General features: G+C 41.4%; 1 protein-coding gene across 8 annotated transcripts in view; it reads left to right on the top strand.

The window, feature by feature from the left end:
* The window catches only part of NACA (nascent polypeptide associated complex subunit alpha), a 464,777-nt gene that overhangs the window by 82,534 nt on the left and 367,243 nt on the right, over positions 1 to 15,000 (top strand). For 6 of the 8 annotated variants that reach the window (XM_044083638.1, XM_044083636.1, XM_044083644.1 and 3 more), the window contains one exon: positions 11,773 to 11,850. The exons of the other annotated variants lie outside the window; for them this stretch is intronic. In XM_044083638.1, the coding sequence (XP_043939573.1) occupies positions 11,773 to 11,850 (78 nt within the window). The remainder of the gene's footprint in view (positions 1 to 11,772; positions 11,851 to 15,000) is intronic. 8 annotated transcript variants of the gene reach the window in all.

The raw sequence follows: 15,000 nt of genomic DNA, 5'->3' as shown, positions 1-15,000 counted from the left end.
GCATGCTAAGTAGTAGCTCATTTAGAAGACTGTATTATTACTTGCAAGATATAAAAGAACTGTATCTGTGTGCCGTACACCTGTACAGATATCACTGTTTGTTTAAAACTTAGGTTATGGAAATTATGATTTTTTTTTTAATATTTGCTAAATAACTTTGTCAGGGAGCATGTAACTGTACCAAGTGATACCTCATTTTGAAGACAGTGTTACTCCTTACAACATGATAAAATAACAGTGTCTGTATGCTGTACACATATGCAGATATCAAAGTTTATTTGGGACTAAGGTTATGAAAATTATGAATTTTTTTCATATTTTGGTAAATAACTTTGCAAGGGAGCATGTTGATGTGCTAAGTAAAACCTTATTTTGAAGTCTGTATTACTCCTTACAGCACGGTAAAAGAACTGTGTATGTTGTACACATGCACATATATCAGTTTTAGTCTTGTAGGATTATGAAAATTATACATTTGCAATTTTTTCTCATTATTATGCCCATATCTTTGCAAGGGAGCATGGTGACGACACAAATGAGGCATCATTTTGAAGCTGACATTGAGCCACATAACTTGTACACTGGTATGTAGTCTGTTACAGGTGATGAGATATTATGCTTTATCAGTTATGAGAAATGTAATAATCGTATTTCTGTGAATTTCTCCGTAACGGAGCATCACACAGTAATGATTAAGGTATAATTTGAAAGCTAGCATTCATACAAACAAATTAATTACAGATTGTAGGGGCCTACATGATGCATTCACCAAGATATTGTGATTTGTTGTACCTTTTGTTGTGTCTTTCGACTTTTCCCGCTTAGGGGTCGCCACAGCAGAACTCTGGTCCACTAATGATTGGTAGTTGATTTTTATGTGCAGAGTTACCAGCCCTGACGCACAACCTTCAACGAAGGTAAGCCCATTCACGCATGTCTCCACGCAGAAGATGCTCTAGCTGAGAATTGAACCGGACAGCGTCTTACTGTGAGGCGACAATGCTACCGCAGCACCATCCCACTCGTTCAGCTGCATGCAATAAATCCTGCAATTCCTTGTTCTCTGAACATTCAGTACTTGTCAACAATTTCTGTTTAAGCAGTGACATTAAATATTGCTGATATTTAAGCATATGAAACTGACCATTTAAAGCCCTTACAGCCAGGCTAGCAAAAGTGTAGACTTTCTTCCCCCCATCTGTCTAGAGCCCTAGAATCCCTATCAGAGGGGACAGGGTTTTTTGCAGTGGAAGCTTTAACCTCTTTGGGACCCTGAGATATAGTTTCTGGGTCATCAGTGGGGTTTTTGTATAGGAATTTATGAGAATCCGGGACTCTGTAGTATCTGTCTGACTTAGCAGGAGCAGGGGGTAAAGAGTCAGGGGACAGGCTCGACTCTGAAAATACATCATCTACAATGTCTCGATGCACAATATCAGCATTCCTTGGCAAATATTTAATAATGACTTGCATACACAATATCAACATTTACACTGTTGGAAAGGTCATTGTCTGCTAAACAACTTTCACATTTACATTTTTAGTGTAGGTCTTGTGGTTAAAGAGTTGGAACATTTTTTTTCTGTATGGTATTACAAATGGATTATCTGAAAATAAGCTCAGGCTGCACTGTTCCTATGGTGGAAGTAAGCATGCAGCATTTTCTGAGCTGCTGCAGAGTGAATGAGTTAACAGAACTTGTTTACACACCAGGTTTAACCTATAACTCCGTAAATATCCACCAGTTTGCTAGAAGGTCATGTTTATCTCTGAACAAGCCACTCGCATCCAGGAGAGCAGTAGACATTTTCTGAAGGGGGTCTTGCATCTTTGGTGTATGAAGAGAGAATTTGTACCACCTTGGAATCCGAATTTGTTGTTGGAGAAACTGGGCTTGCTGCTGTTTGAACAAGCAGAGTCAGGCCACATGAAGCAACTGTCTTGGAAGACAGTATTCTTTGTGGTAGTTGCCTCATCCAGGAGGTTTTGGAATTACAGGCACTGGTGTGTGAAAGGACCCTTCTTGGTATCTCGCACAGTTGGGGCATACTTGTTCACTAGTCTTGCTTTCTTGCCAAAAGTCATGACTGTGGTTTCTTTAAAACAGGCAGTCCAACTTTTTGTTTCTTCCCAAAACTACAAAACAAGAGAAAAACATTTATTCTCTAGATGCACACAAACAATTCAGATACTAAGCAAAAACAAAGCACTACAGAAGGATTGATTTAGCTGTTTGTATCATTTCGATTGCACACCCGTCGCAAAACGGGCAGTCTTTAAGTGCATCTCTTGTTGGGTTATTGTCTGCCACTTATTCCATGGAAAAACAATTACTAGGTGAAGTAAGGTTACATTTCACCAGGGTGCAAAGCTACCACAGTAGCCCTCCTGAAAAAAAAGTATCAACAAAAGAGTTCTTTAGAAGCTGTTCACTTGATCCTCTGTTAATAACTTTTTTTCCAGTCGCTACAGGCTGGACATCACGTATAGAGCTGTAGCATGATATGCTGCAGCAGTCCTGAAGGACCTCTTGCCCTTTACCTCAAGGCTGCTGACCAGTCAAAGGACAGGTGCTGCACTCAATTATCTACAATTATGCTGAGTTAATAATACAACTGTACTTTCTGGGTACTCCATAATTCTGGATCTGTCAGTAGTGCCCTGACTGCAAGAACATTAGGACTGCTTAAGTAATTGAAACCCCTCAACACAATTTTCTGGCTTCTACCCCCCCCCCCCCCTTCCCTGTTCATTAATGCAGTACTCACTCATGCTACTCGGTTTTGGACTAAGCAAAAATAAATAAGAAGAGCACGAAATAGAAGGCCGAGATAATGGTAGGCAGTTACTTCTGCAACCAGAGCTACACTTGCAGCTCCATTATTTTGTGTGTGGTATTATAAAGCTTCATTTGCAGAACCATTTGAAAGTACTTGCTAGCACGGTCCTCCCAGGTTGTTACCCTAAAGCAAATGTATGTTGCAAAAGTGGCACAAAAGATGACTTTGCTTTAGAAGCCAAATCCATCTTTTAGTACTTTCAGTGGTGCTCATTGATGATTAGGTAGTACTAGCAACACTACAGGAGGTACAGTTAAGGGAGAAGGTGGAGGGTGTAGAGAGAGGTGCAGAAGAATGTGCCTTTAAGAAGACATTTTGAGAGAGCTTGCAATAGTTTTTCATAACAGAGTATGGCACAGTTAGCCACTTGAAGTTGGCCAGCAGTTCCTTTTTACTTTCACATCTCTTGGTTAATGTAGCAAGTAGTTGACCACCTTTCTCCGTAGGCTTAGTTTTGTGTACGTGATAACAGAGTTGTTGTTTTAATCCATGCAATGAAGTAGACTCTGTCCTTACTAATACTGGTGAGAGAGAGAGAAAAAAAATGCAATTTGACTGATTCATTGTGGTCTCTGTAGCCAGAGGCTTGAAGACAGAATCTGTATGTAGTGCAACTGTTTACATAAGGTAAAGTGGGGTTATAAAAAAAAAGATAATGTAACCCGGCAATCCACTTTGCACAAGTTAAAGCTTCCAGAAAGTTTGTGAGTGTAAGAACACTGAAGAACAACTTGATGAGGTAGGTCGAGCTTCTGTAGCATAAAATATATGCACAGATGCGGATCAGGGTCTCCCTGGCAGCCAGAGAAGAAAAGGTGCCCCCAAAGGGAAGGCCTTGATGATAGAAGCCAAGTGCCTGGGTGTCTAGGCTCTGGAAGTTAGGAAAGAACTGTTAAGTAGACCTTGATAGATGAATACCTGAGGCTGCCATAAAAAAAAAAAAAAAAAAACTCTGAAAGATATTGCAGAACTAGAGCAGCAGGAGCTAAAACTGGGTCCTTGTTTAAGTCCAGAAGTAAAATGTTTTCCATTTTTACCTACAAACTTTTTGTGTAGTAGATAATGTGAGGAGAAAATCATGCCACTATATATCTGACAAGTCTCTGTCCCTGATGTGAAGTAGGGGTAGAATATTAGCAGAGACCAGAAAGGTGGAAAGTGTGTTTCTGTAGCAACCAAGTCATTGCCAGCAGTGGTGACATGCTTTCCATTTTTACAAATGAAGATGTACTTTGGTGTCCTGGTTTTCTGTATTTTTTTTTCCCTTTACCTGAGCGGTAGAGGAGCATGCAATATATATGCTTGTTTATTAAAGCAAAATATTAAACACACACACACACCCATCTGTGTATATGCATGTAGATGGATAACCCAGCACACCAATGTCCCTGTTTTTATTAGGTGGCAAATCTATGATCTAGACACGCACAACTATTTGGCTGAAACTGCATGTTCTGTATAATCTGACATATCTGCTTCATTCACAGATGTTCATCGTGTTACCCTGCTGCAGTCATCACACTTGGGTTATCCTGTCGTCAGGCGGTCCCGCAGTCGGCCACAATTCCAAAGTCTTGGTCCGGCGTCGGTTGCTGCCGCTTCTTCCCTGACGTCAGTGCGCCAGGTGTATATGAGGCATCCAACGCCATTTTCTTCAGTCTTTCTTGCCGCGCGGTGCCCGAAGCAGAAGCAGATTGCAAGTGCCGGTCGGCCGACACCTGAGATTTTCGAATAGTTTCAGTCCGAAGTCTTCAAAGCTAAGTACCCCGTTGGGGAACCTTTTCTTGCCTCAGTCCGATGTCAGAAAAAGTTAACAATTGCATTTCTTGTGGGAAGCAAACACCTCATAAGGACTTTCATTCTTTTTGTATACCTTGCCTAGGCCCAGACCACGACGTCACTGGTTGTCGGTTTTGTGCTAGGTTCAATAAGCGAAGCTTTGATTTCGCACGACAGTACTTCGGTAGGAAATTTAATTACACTTTGCCGTCGGAGCAACCAACTACCGGCGTGCATAAAAAACGCAAAGATAAAGACAGGCAGCCTAGATCCAAGCCAGACTCCGAGGCCTCGGCTGGGCCGGTCGCCGGTTCTCCGGTTTACAGTGAGGCGCCTATGCAGCCCCTGGCTAGCGTAGAATTGGACCCCCAGACCGTTTTGGATTCTCTAGCAGAGAGTTATAGGCCGACGCAGCCATTTTCTTTAGGCCCTACCGACGACATTGCAGAAGGAGAAGCCGATGCTGTAGAAACGCTTTCGGTTTCTGAAGGTGTCTTCAGACCGACTGCTGTTACCATAAAATCTTATGCTAAGTTTAAAACTCCTCTGAAACTAAAAAAGACTGCACTTCAGTCTCCAGTTCTAGGCCCCATGTGTAAGAAACAGATGCTTAAAATGGCTGAAGATTTGATTTCTTTAATCAGGGGTTCCCAACCCCCCACCCCCCGACAAAAGGCCTAGACAAGAGGAGGATTATGCCTCCTCTGATCAAGTATCTATTTCCTCAGGCTCTTCGGAGGAACAGGATTACTCCTTTCCCCCTTATGAAGATTCTGATGCTGAAGATTCCATTCCCTCTGCTTCTCACCCTGAAGACTATTCCTTTGGGGAAACCTTACATAACATGAGGGAACATTTCCACTGGGAAGGTCAGGACTATTCAGACTCTAAGAAAAGGCTCCAAGAGTTTCTTTTACTCCCCCAGCACAGACCACTTGCAATCCCCCCAGCTTTAGACATTGTGGATGATGATTACTTAGAATCTAGTCTAAATCCAGATTCTCTGCCTCCTGCTCCAGCCAAACCAGATAGATACTATAGAGTGCCTGACTCACACAAATTCCTGTACAAAAGCCCTGTTGCTGATCCATAGACAATCTCCCAGGGTCCCAAAGGGGGGCTAAGGCTTCTATGGCAAAAAATCCTGTACCCTCTGAAAGGGACTCCAGAGCACTAGATAGGTGGGGGAAGAAGGTTTACACCTCAGCTACTCTAGCTGTGAGAGCACTAAATTGTCAATTTCACATGCTTAAATTCCAGCAATTCTTAATGTCTCAAATAAACCAAAAAGATGAGCATGCACCCGCAACAGTCTGAATTCAAGGAAATGCAGGATCTGTTGCATGCAGCTGAACAGGTGGGCAAACCTACTTTACAATGTGGATTTGATTCCTTGGAAGCTTCCTGTAGAGCAGCTGTTACTGGGTCTGTTATACGTAGGCATGCTTGGTTAAAGGAACAAACTCTGCCTGATCATGTTAAAGCAAAGTTACTAGATGCACCCTTACAGCAGGATGTCTTATTTGGGGTTAAAGCAGAAGAGGTTTTAAAGAAAATGGAGGATAATGCAAAATCTATGCAGACGGTCAAAGATTTCTTACAGGTACACTTCAGCAGAAATTGGCCAACAAAAAATTGGTCCTTTCCATCTTCTGACAGACCACAGAGGGGTAAATACAGGCGCCCAAGGGGCAGAGGACAAGCGCAAATCCCTTACAAACCTCGCCAATGGGGCACTGCAACACAGAAGGGAGGAGAAGACTGGTCCCAAACTACTAGAAGGCAAACACAATGACTTAAACCTCAAACTGCCAAGCAAAACTCTCTTGGCAGCTCACTTGGGAGGAAAATTAGCACTTTTTGCAGACACCTGGCGCATCGTCACAAAGGACAAATGGGTCCTAGACATTATCTCACAAGAATACAGATTCCATTTCCACACCTTGCCAAGGATAAAAGGAATGCCAAACCTGCCACAAAATCATTGGGCAGAGGCACAAAAACAAATTACAGCTCTCATGGACATGTGAGCCATTCAACTGGTACCTACACAGGAGCAAGGCCAAGGATTTTACTCAAGGCTCTTTGTAGTTCCCAGAAAGGACAATGCTTGGAGACCCATTCTGGACCTTTCAATTCTAAACACCTTCTTGCAAGTACCCAAATTCAAGATGCTAACACTACAGCAGCTTCTTCCCATGTTTGGCAAGAAAGCTTGGCTAGTAACGTTGGACCTCAAGGAGGCATACCTGCATGTCCCTATCAGACAAAATTGCAGAAGATACCTCCGTTTCATTGCAGGTTCAACCCATTACCAATTCTCTGCACTGCCCTTTGACTTATCTACTGCGCCCAGGGTCTTCACAAAATGCCTGGCATCAGTAATTGCATACTGCAGACAAAGAGGAATTCAAATATACCCATACCTGGACGACTGCCTCATCCAAGCAGAAAGCAAGGACATACTCTTACAACATCTGGCTTTTGTAAAACGCCTTCTAAGTTGCCTAGGGTACACAGTAAATGAAAAGAAGTCAAAACTAGTGCCCTCACAAAATATGACATTCCTGGGTGCCAGCTTCAATACAATGGCCCAGATAGCTTATGTGACGCCAGACAACTACAACTAACTCAGTACTTCAAAACAATGGCAACAAAGACCCAAACTCCCTGCAAGAAAAATTCTTCAGGCCTTGGGCTTCATGGCATCTTGCATACTACTAATACCATTTGCAAAAAGGCATATGAGGAAATTACAATGGTACCTAAAAAGCGTATGGACTCAACACAGCCACAGCTTGGAAACAATGATACCTGTCATTCCCTGCCTTTAACAGGAGTTTCTATGGTGGTCACAGACATGTCACTTCAACAAGGGTCAGCCTTTCACCTTACCCCCAGCCAGGCAAACTATGACAACAGATGCATCGGACTATGCCTGGGGGGCACACATGGCAGGACGGTGCGTTCAAGGCATATGGACTGCAGATCAAAGGAATCTGCACATCAATCAAAAAGAAATGCTAGCTGTACAGAATGCCCTGACAGCCTTCAAGGACCTCTTACATCCAGGACAGCATATCATAAGGACAGACACCACCACAGTAATGTGGTACATAAACAAACAAGGGGGTACACACTCCTACCCTCTGTGCAGGCAGGCAAGCAATGACTTTGTGGAACACAGCACTGGCTTACCAGGTTCAATTACAAGCTTAATTCCTGCCAAGAAAAAAGAACACATTGGCAGACGACCTAAGCAGAAACCTCATGGATCCCCACGAGTGGAAACTGGATCCACAGGTATTTGCAATGATAACTCAAACATGGGGGCACCCAGACATAGTTTTGGGGGCTGGCAAACAGGTCTATCAGCTAACAACATTTTGCACAAGGACATTTCACCATCAAGCTTGGAAAGTGGACGCACTCTCGTTCAGTTGGAAAATGCTCACAGTATATTCCTTCCCTCCATTGCCCCTTCTCACAAAGGTGCTGCTGAAAGTTAGGATGGAGAGACCCCAAATGATACTCATTGCCCCAGACTGGCCACGCCAGCACTGGTACCCACTATTAAGGAATATGGCCCAGGGCCCACCATGGATTTTACCACAAATTACTCATCTGCTCACACAGCAAGACAGTCGCATTCTACACAGCCAGCTCAAAACCTTAAACTTGGCTGCATGGCAAATCACCTAAGCAACCAGCCAGCTCCTCTTTCACAAGCTGTTATGGATGTTATTCTGGAGGCCAGGAGACCCAGCACAGGGAAAGCCTATTCAGACAAATGGAAAAGGTTTTGCACCTGGAACCAAGCTAAAGGCCAAAATACCCTTCAGCCGGACATACCTTTGATTCTACAATATTTAACTGAGATGTTACACAAAGGGCTTTGTTTTTCATCTATTAAAATTTACGCCTCAGCTATTTCAGCTCACTACAACACGGCTCCTCCCTTATTTTCACATCCACTTCTAAGGCAGTTTCTCAGAGGGGCCAAAAACATTAGGCCTCCCAGGAGAGCACCAACACCAACTTGGGACCTCAATTTTGTTCTGGAAAAACTTACACTACCTCCTTTTGAACCAGCTTTCTCAGCTGACTTAAAGTTTAAATCATGGAAGACTGCCCTGCTGCTAGCAATTTCTTCAGCCAGAAGAGTCTCAGGGATTCAGGCACTAATGGCAGTAGAGCCTTTCCTCATTTTTCATCAAGACAGAGTTTCTCTACGAACTAACCCCTCCTTTATGCCTAAGGTGGTATCCAGTGTGGCTCTAAATCAAACCATCCATTTACCCACCTTCTTTCCAAATCCACAGAACAAAGGAGAAAGACTCCTGCATTCCTTGGACATTCACAGACAACTACGTTACTACTTGGATAAAACTAAGGTTTTCAGAAAATCTGACCAGCTTTTTGTATCCTATGCTACAGCATCACAAGGAAAGGCTATTTCAAAACAGTCCATTTCCAAATGGATAGGACATTGCATACGTTTTTGCTACACCCACCATGGAAAACCAGTTCCTGCTAGCATAAGGCCCCACTCTACCAGGGCAGCAGCTACATTGACAGCCTTCCTCAGGGGGGTGCCAACCAAGGATATTCTGGAAACTGCAACTTGGAGTTCAGTACACACCTTCACCAAACACCATCACTTACCACTTTACTCTAAGACTAGAGCTGGCTTTGCCACTGCAGTTTTGCAGGGCCTTCTAGCCTCCTCTAAGCCTGTTTGACTCAACCTCCCATCCTTAGCTTTGGGATTCTACGCAAGTGTGATGACTGCAGCAGGGTAACACGATGAACATAGTACAGTTTTGTACCTACCATAAATGTAGATGTTCGAGTGTATACCCTGCTGCAGTCCAGGTTCCCCTCCCTCCATCCCCTCTGACCTAACTAAAACCTTTCAATACCTTAAAAACTAATACAACCTTTGTGGTGTATCTGCTTATACCTGGAGGGATGTTTTGCTTGTACTAAACTTTTATTATTGGTACTAGCTACTGACCACCTTTTAGGGGGGCACCTGACATCTGGGGCAAGAAAAACTGAAGAAAATGACGTTTGATGCCTCTTGTATACCCCTGGTGCACTGACGTCAGGGAAGAAGCGACAGCAACAGACGCCAGACCAAGACTTTGGAATTCTGGCCGACTGCGGGACCACCTGACGACAGGATAACCCAAGTGTGATGACTGCAGCAGGGTATACACTCGAACATCAACATTTATGGTAGGTACAAAACTGTACTTTACATACCTAATTCAAACTGGTGTGTGATATTCAATCAATTATAAAGATTTTTTTTCTTCATGTATAGAATTATAATATGAGCAGAGCCTGATTTTTCTTAAAAACAAATTCTATGTCTCACATTATAGTAATATAATTCAAATAAACTCGAGTCTGTATCTTAGAATATGTAAAATAAAAAAAAAAAAGTTCAGTAATGAAAATCTTGTGTTAATTGTAAAATTTTAAGGTTGGGGTATAGAGTTCTGTATGTAATAACCCAGACTTTCTCCTTTTTTATCAAGCATAGGATGCCATTGATGTCTAATTATACTGTCTCCAGTTTGTCTAAAAGTGTAGAAGTAAGCAGTGTTCCCTTGTGTCTTAATTCTCTTTGAAGAGAGGACTGCATTCCTTCCTACAGTTTAATGTGATACCAGTTAAGTTCAGGTATGGCTTATTAAACTGAATTGTATGAGGTGGGACAAAACAAATTAATATTCCATAGTCTGTGACCACAGAAGTGAGAATATTTGAGGTAAAAGTTTTGAAGCAGTGTTTATACATTTAAAAAAGGTACTGAAAAATGTAGAAATGTGACATTAAAAGGGCAAAGCCTTCATTAGTCGCGTCAGTTCTGTACCCGTGTTGCCTTTATGCTCTACATGCTTACAGCAAAGATTACTGATTTATTTCAGAAGTCAGACAGTATTAAACCACAAAACTAGTGATGTAATGATGTGGCATGTCAGTATGTGTGTGTTTTCCTTTCCAATACAATTTAATTTTTGTTGACACAAACATTGACTTAATTTATTAATTCTGCACCCCCCCCCCCCTCTGTCCTGAGGGAAGAGATCAGAGTAGTCAGTAAGTAAAAAGCTCCTTATCTTATCTGTTGTGGAAACGTTCTGTAACTGCAAAAATGTGCAAAACATTTCTCACACTGTGACAAGTACAGACACTGGTTTAATTCACCCAGACTAAGTAGAACCGTGCATCATAAATGCAAAAGGGGGGGCACAAACATGTCAGCAAGAAGGACATTTATGAAATATGTTAGATTACATTTTTGACCAAACTGAACATTGGTGAACTGAGAGGGAAACGTTTTTTTGTGTGTGCGCTGAGTGCATGTATACACAAATACACATCGACCACGTACACACAAATGTAAGAGCATCCAGTTGTTAGTAATTATTCCATTGTTTGAAAGTTTTGTGCCCAGGAAAAGCATTTTTTAGTTTGGTTTCAAGGTATGTGATTTGTAAGAGAATCCAGCTGGGCAGTTATAATAGTTTGTGAGCTATAGTTAGTTGTAAGCTATCCACATACATTTTGAATTGTGGTTGTAGGTGTTTGCTTTGGCTAGAGCTTTCAGCTATTTGAGCTTCAGATACTTAGTTTTTTGTTTAGTGTATGCCCCAGTGGTGTCTGGACCAAGGACATTCAGCTGTTGTGTAGTAGGTTGCATTGTATGTCTTCCAAGGGGAGAGTAGAGTTTTGTGAAATTGTTCACTCTTCCCACATGTACATACTGGCTAATTCCTAGAGATGTGCATTTTGTCAGTCATCTTAGGCCAACCCCTCCCCCAACATGCACATACACACTTGTGCGTATAAACCAGTAAGTTCACTTCCCCCTGTCCTGCCATTTACTAGAGTTGAGACAATGTCATTGAGACTAAAAACATGACAGTGGTGGGATAATTTTAATTGCAGCTTGGATATTCCTTGCAGCCTAGCATTGTTTGGTAATGGGGTCGTCTTCCAGAGTAGCTTTTAATACTCACTGCTTTGTTTTCTCTCTCCTGGATGCCCCCCCCCCCCTAGTTTTAGAACATTTTTTTTTCCTTTTTCTTTTATGTTCTGTTTGAAATTTGCATTTCATTTGTTACTTTCATCTGTTCAGCTCCTGGTGCTTCCTGTCCCATTGGAGCCACTTTAACACCTGCTGTTCCCAATTCAGAGACTCCTGCTGAAGATTCAGGTACAGAACTTCAGTCTGAACTAACTTGCATGCAGACTGCTGTATCTTCTAACCATGCCTTGCCTGTTTTATGGTACTGTAAACCAAACTAATTTTGCCAACAGTTTTATAGCACTGGTGAGGACTTTCTCCGTGCCGCATGCCACATTAATCTTTCAATTGTGTTGCTTTTTGTATGCGAGTTATGCATTAGGCCAATCTCATGGAACCACAAAGTTTGTTTGAACATAGTTGATTGCAGTGTTTTAACACTTGTTTGATCAGAATGGCTTTGCATGCAAGACCAAGACGGAGTTTGATTAAAGATGTGTGGAGCTGTGAAGTGCACTTTTCTCTCTCAATGCCTTAGTCAAGCTCACCAGTGATTGTGTTTGGAAAACTGGCATTTCCCTGCAGCAGATTTTCACGCAATTTGAAGTTTAATAAATATGTCAGCTGTGGGGGATGCAGAACTGTTGCTGTGAAACACCCGAAGCTTTGTTATGTATTTCCTCCTTTCAGCAGGAATTCTATTACGGGGGTGGTGGTGCTGGAAGAGTTTATGCCAATGATGTATTTTAGAACAAAGCATTTCTTCAATTTTGTAAGGTTTTGATGATAAGGCAGGGCCCACTAGACCTGAGAATTTTTTATACTGAAGGCAAAAAACTTTCTGATAAGACATCAACAGGATAATAAATTAACAGTTTTTGTTTTGGGTTGCAGTCTTTATATGGCTTCCATTATGTCTCATTGAGTGTTTGTGACCTGAAGCTTCAGCTGGAGAAACCAAATTGATTCAAGCTTCAACTTAGTAAAATTAGAAAAAAATTTTATTTTTTTTTACTTGGTGGACAAGTGTTCTCCCCACCTAACCTGCATTCATGTAGTAACCCAACAGTTGCAGGGAAAAGAAACTCAAAATCTGAAACTTTGTTGGAGCACCAGTTAATACACTGCAGTGATAGTCTGTGGAGAACTGTGCTCAGGGAGTTGAATGCACTCACTTTGTACTTCACAGACTGCACTTGATGGGGAGTAGATGTTAGTTGGTGTTGACTGACTGTGATCAGCAGCACTGAGGAATAGTCCAGATCTTCACAACCCCCCAACCAAAGAGAGTGGTTCAATACTCGAGACCAAACCATGGAAAAATGAAGGCTCTGTCATTATAATGACATTATGCCCCTGCTATTCCCTGTTCCAAACACAACAGTGTGCATTACAGATCACGGTCATGCACATCATACAGAAGAAGCCTTTTGAGATGGTACACCATGTAGACTATCAAACCAGGCTTGTAGCAATGTAACCTACTCCAGTACTTTGTAGAGGCAGATGCGGATACGTAGTTAAATGATCTCATCCGTCATCACTGAAGCCTTTTTACTGCACTGCAGGCTTTGCTGATCTTATAGTCAAATTAAACATTTCAGTCATTCATAACAATTCACAAAGACGGACCATATTTGTGTTCCATAGCTGTCCATGTACTCACTTCTAGGATCAAGTGCAGATTGCCCTTAGTTGCAGACTGTGCTGCTTATACATTTTTTACAGACCACAGATAAAATACAACGCTTCATCAACCTAGCTAACAAAGAAACCAATGCACTACAGTAAAGAATGGTGGTAGAAAGTATTAGCAAGAAACGAGTTATGGCTTTACGTGCAAGCTCCTTAATAGTGGATTATGTCCACCTTTTTAAGACCAGACTCCCTTAAAGGATTGTAATTGTACCTTTAGAAATGGAGATGGAACTCAGCCAGTCCCTCTTTCAAATTATCAACTAAAGGAAACCTTCTGTAAAACTACACCCTCCATTTGGAACAAACTGCCAGAAGAAATAGACAAGTGAAAAAACTTAACTAGTTTCAAACTAATAACTAAAAAAATTGTCTTGATAAAACAGAATGCCAGTTGGTGCTTCAGAGATGTGTGCTAGAAAGCACCTACAAGACAAGGAACAATTAATTATGGATTCCATCAACTTGCTTAATACTGTTGAAACACTTCTATAATGTTCATTTGAAATGCATCTTTAGAATGTGTAAACTAACTTGCTTTGTCAGTAATGAATTGTACCTACCTGAAAATTTAGTAAGTATTATGCTATATTTGCAAATATGTTACTGCCAATTCCTGTGTAAATTTGTATGTAAATAGTTCTACTTTCTGTTGTATGTTTTCTGGTGTCGTCTGGCATCTGTGGATCAGGTCATGACTGAAACTGGTCTTGGAATATTAAAGTGGAGGCTCCACATATCCCTTTGAGGATAACTGTAGCAATACCCTTTCCCCAAATAGACTTGGAAATAATCTTTCCTGAATTGTTATTGCTAGGTATGCAACATGCCACAATTAGCTGTATTTTATTGATTGAGTTTGGGGGGGGGGGGGGGGTCCAAAGATCTGGGCCAATTGTACCAGCTCCTGTGACACCTTCCCTTTAAAAAAAATTACTGTTTCCCCACAGCTTTTTGGAAGCTGGCAACCTGTAGTCTGTTTTCCTGACTTCAAACAATAATGTGAAAAAGGGGTTAGGCCTGATGTTGAGGGTTAAGTGGGCTTACAAGTTTTATTCTAGAAGAAAACATATTTACATATTTTTTGCAGTAATGTATAATGTAATATAAATTTTAATGCAACAAAATGTTGCTTAAGCTAGATCGTGTGACAACCATCTTCAGACAGCTGGTATGGTATGCAAGTACCCGTACAATATAATCCTGGAAAAGACACTAATAATTTCATTCTGAATGCATTCTAAAACTAGACGGTCTAAATTAGAAGTGAAAGGAATGTTCAGATAGGTGTAATAGAAATCCAGTACTGGTGCACAGTTTAATTACAGGTATAAAATTTGGGAGTTTCATTTGTTAGCTGTAACAACAATACAGGCAGGTACTTGGTTTGCTTGGCCCATAAAATTACCCCAGGGCTGCCTCAGGCCCTCCCCTTGGCATAAAGGTTACTTCTCCAGATCTCTTCAGCCACACCTTGGAGTCTGTTCATTGGAACAGCCACTGACCACTTTGAGTTTTCTCTGTGGTGGAATTTTCATTTGGAGTGTTTGCTTTCATGCATATATATATATATATATATATATATATATATATATATATATATATACATATATATATATATATATATATATATATATATATATA

Source organism: Protopterus annectens, chromosome 9.part0 (genome assembly GCF_019279795.1).
Source record: "Protopterus annectens isolate FY-2018-M chromosome 9.part0, PAN1.0, whole genome shotgun sequence".
Taxonomy (NCBI): domain Eukaryota; kingdom Metazoa; phylum Chordata; order Ceratodontiformes; family Protopteridae; genus Protopterus; species Protopterus annectens.
Note: the sequence above shows the minus strand (reverse complement) of the source record. Positions and strands in the feature narration are given on the sequence as shown.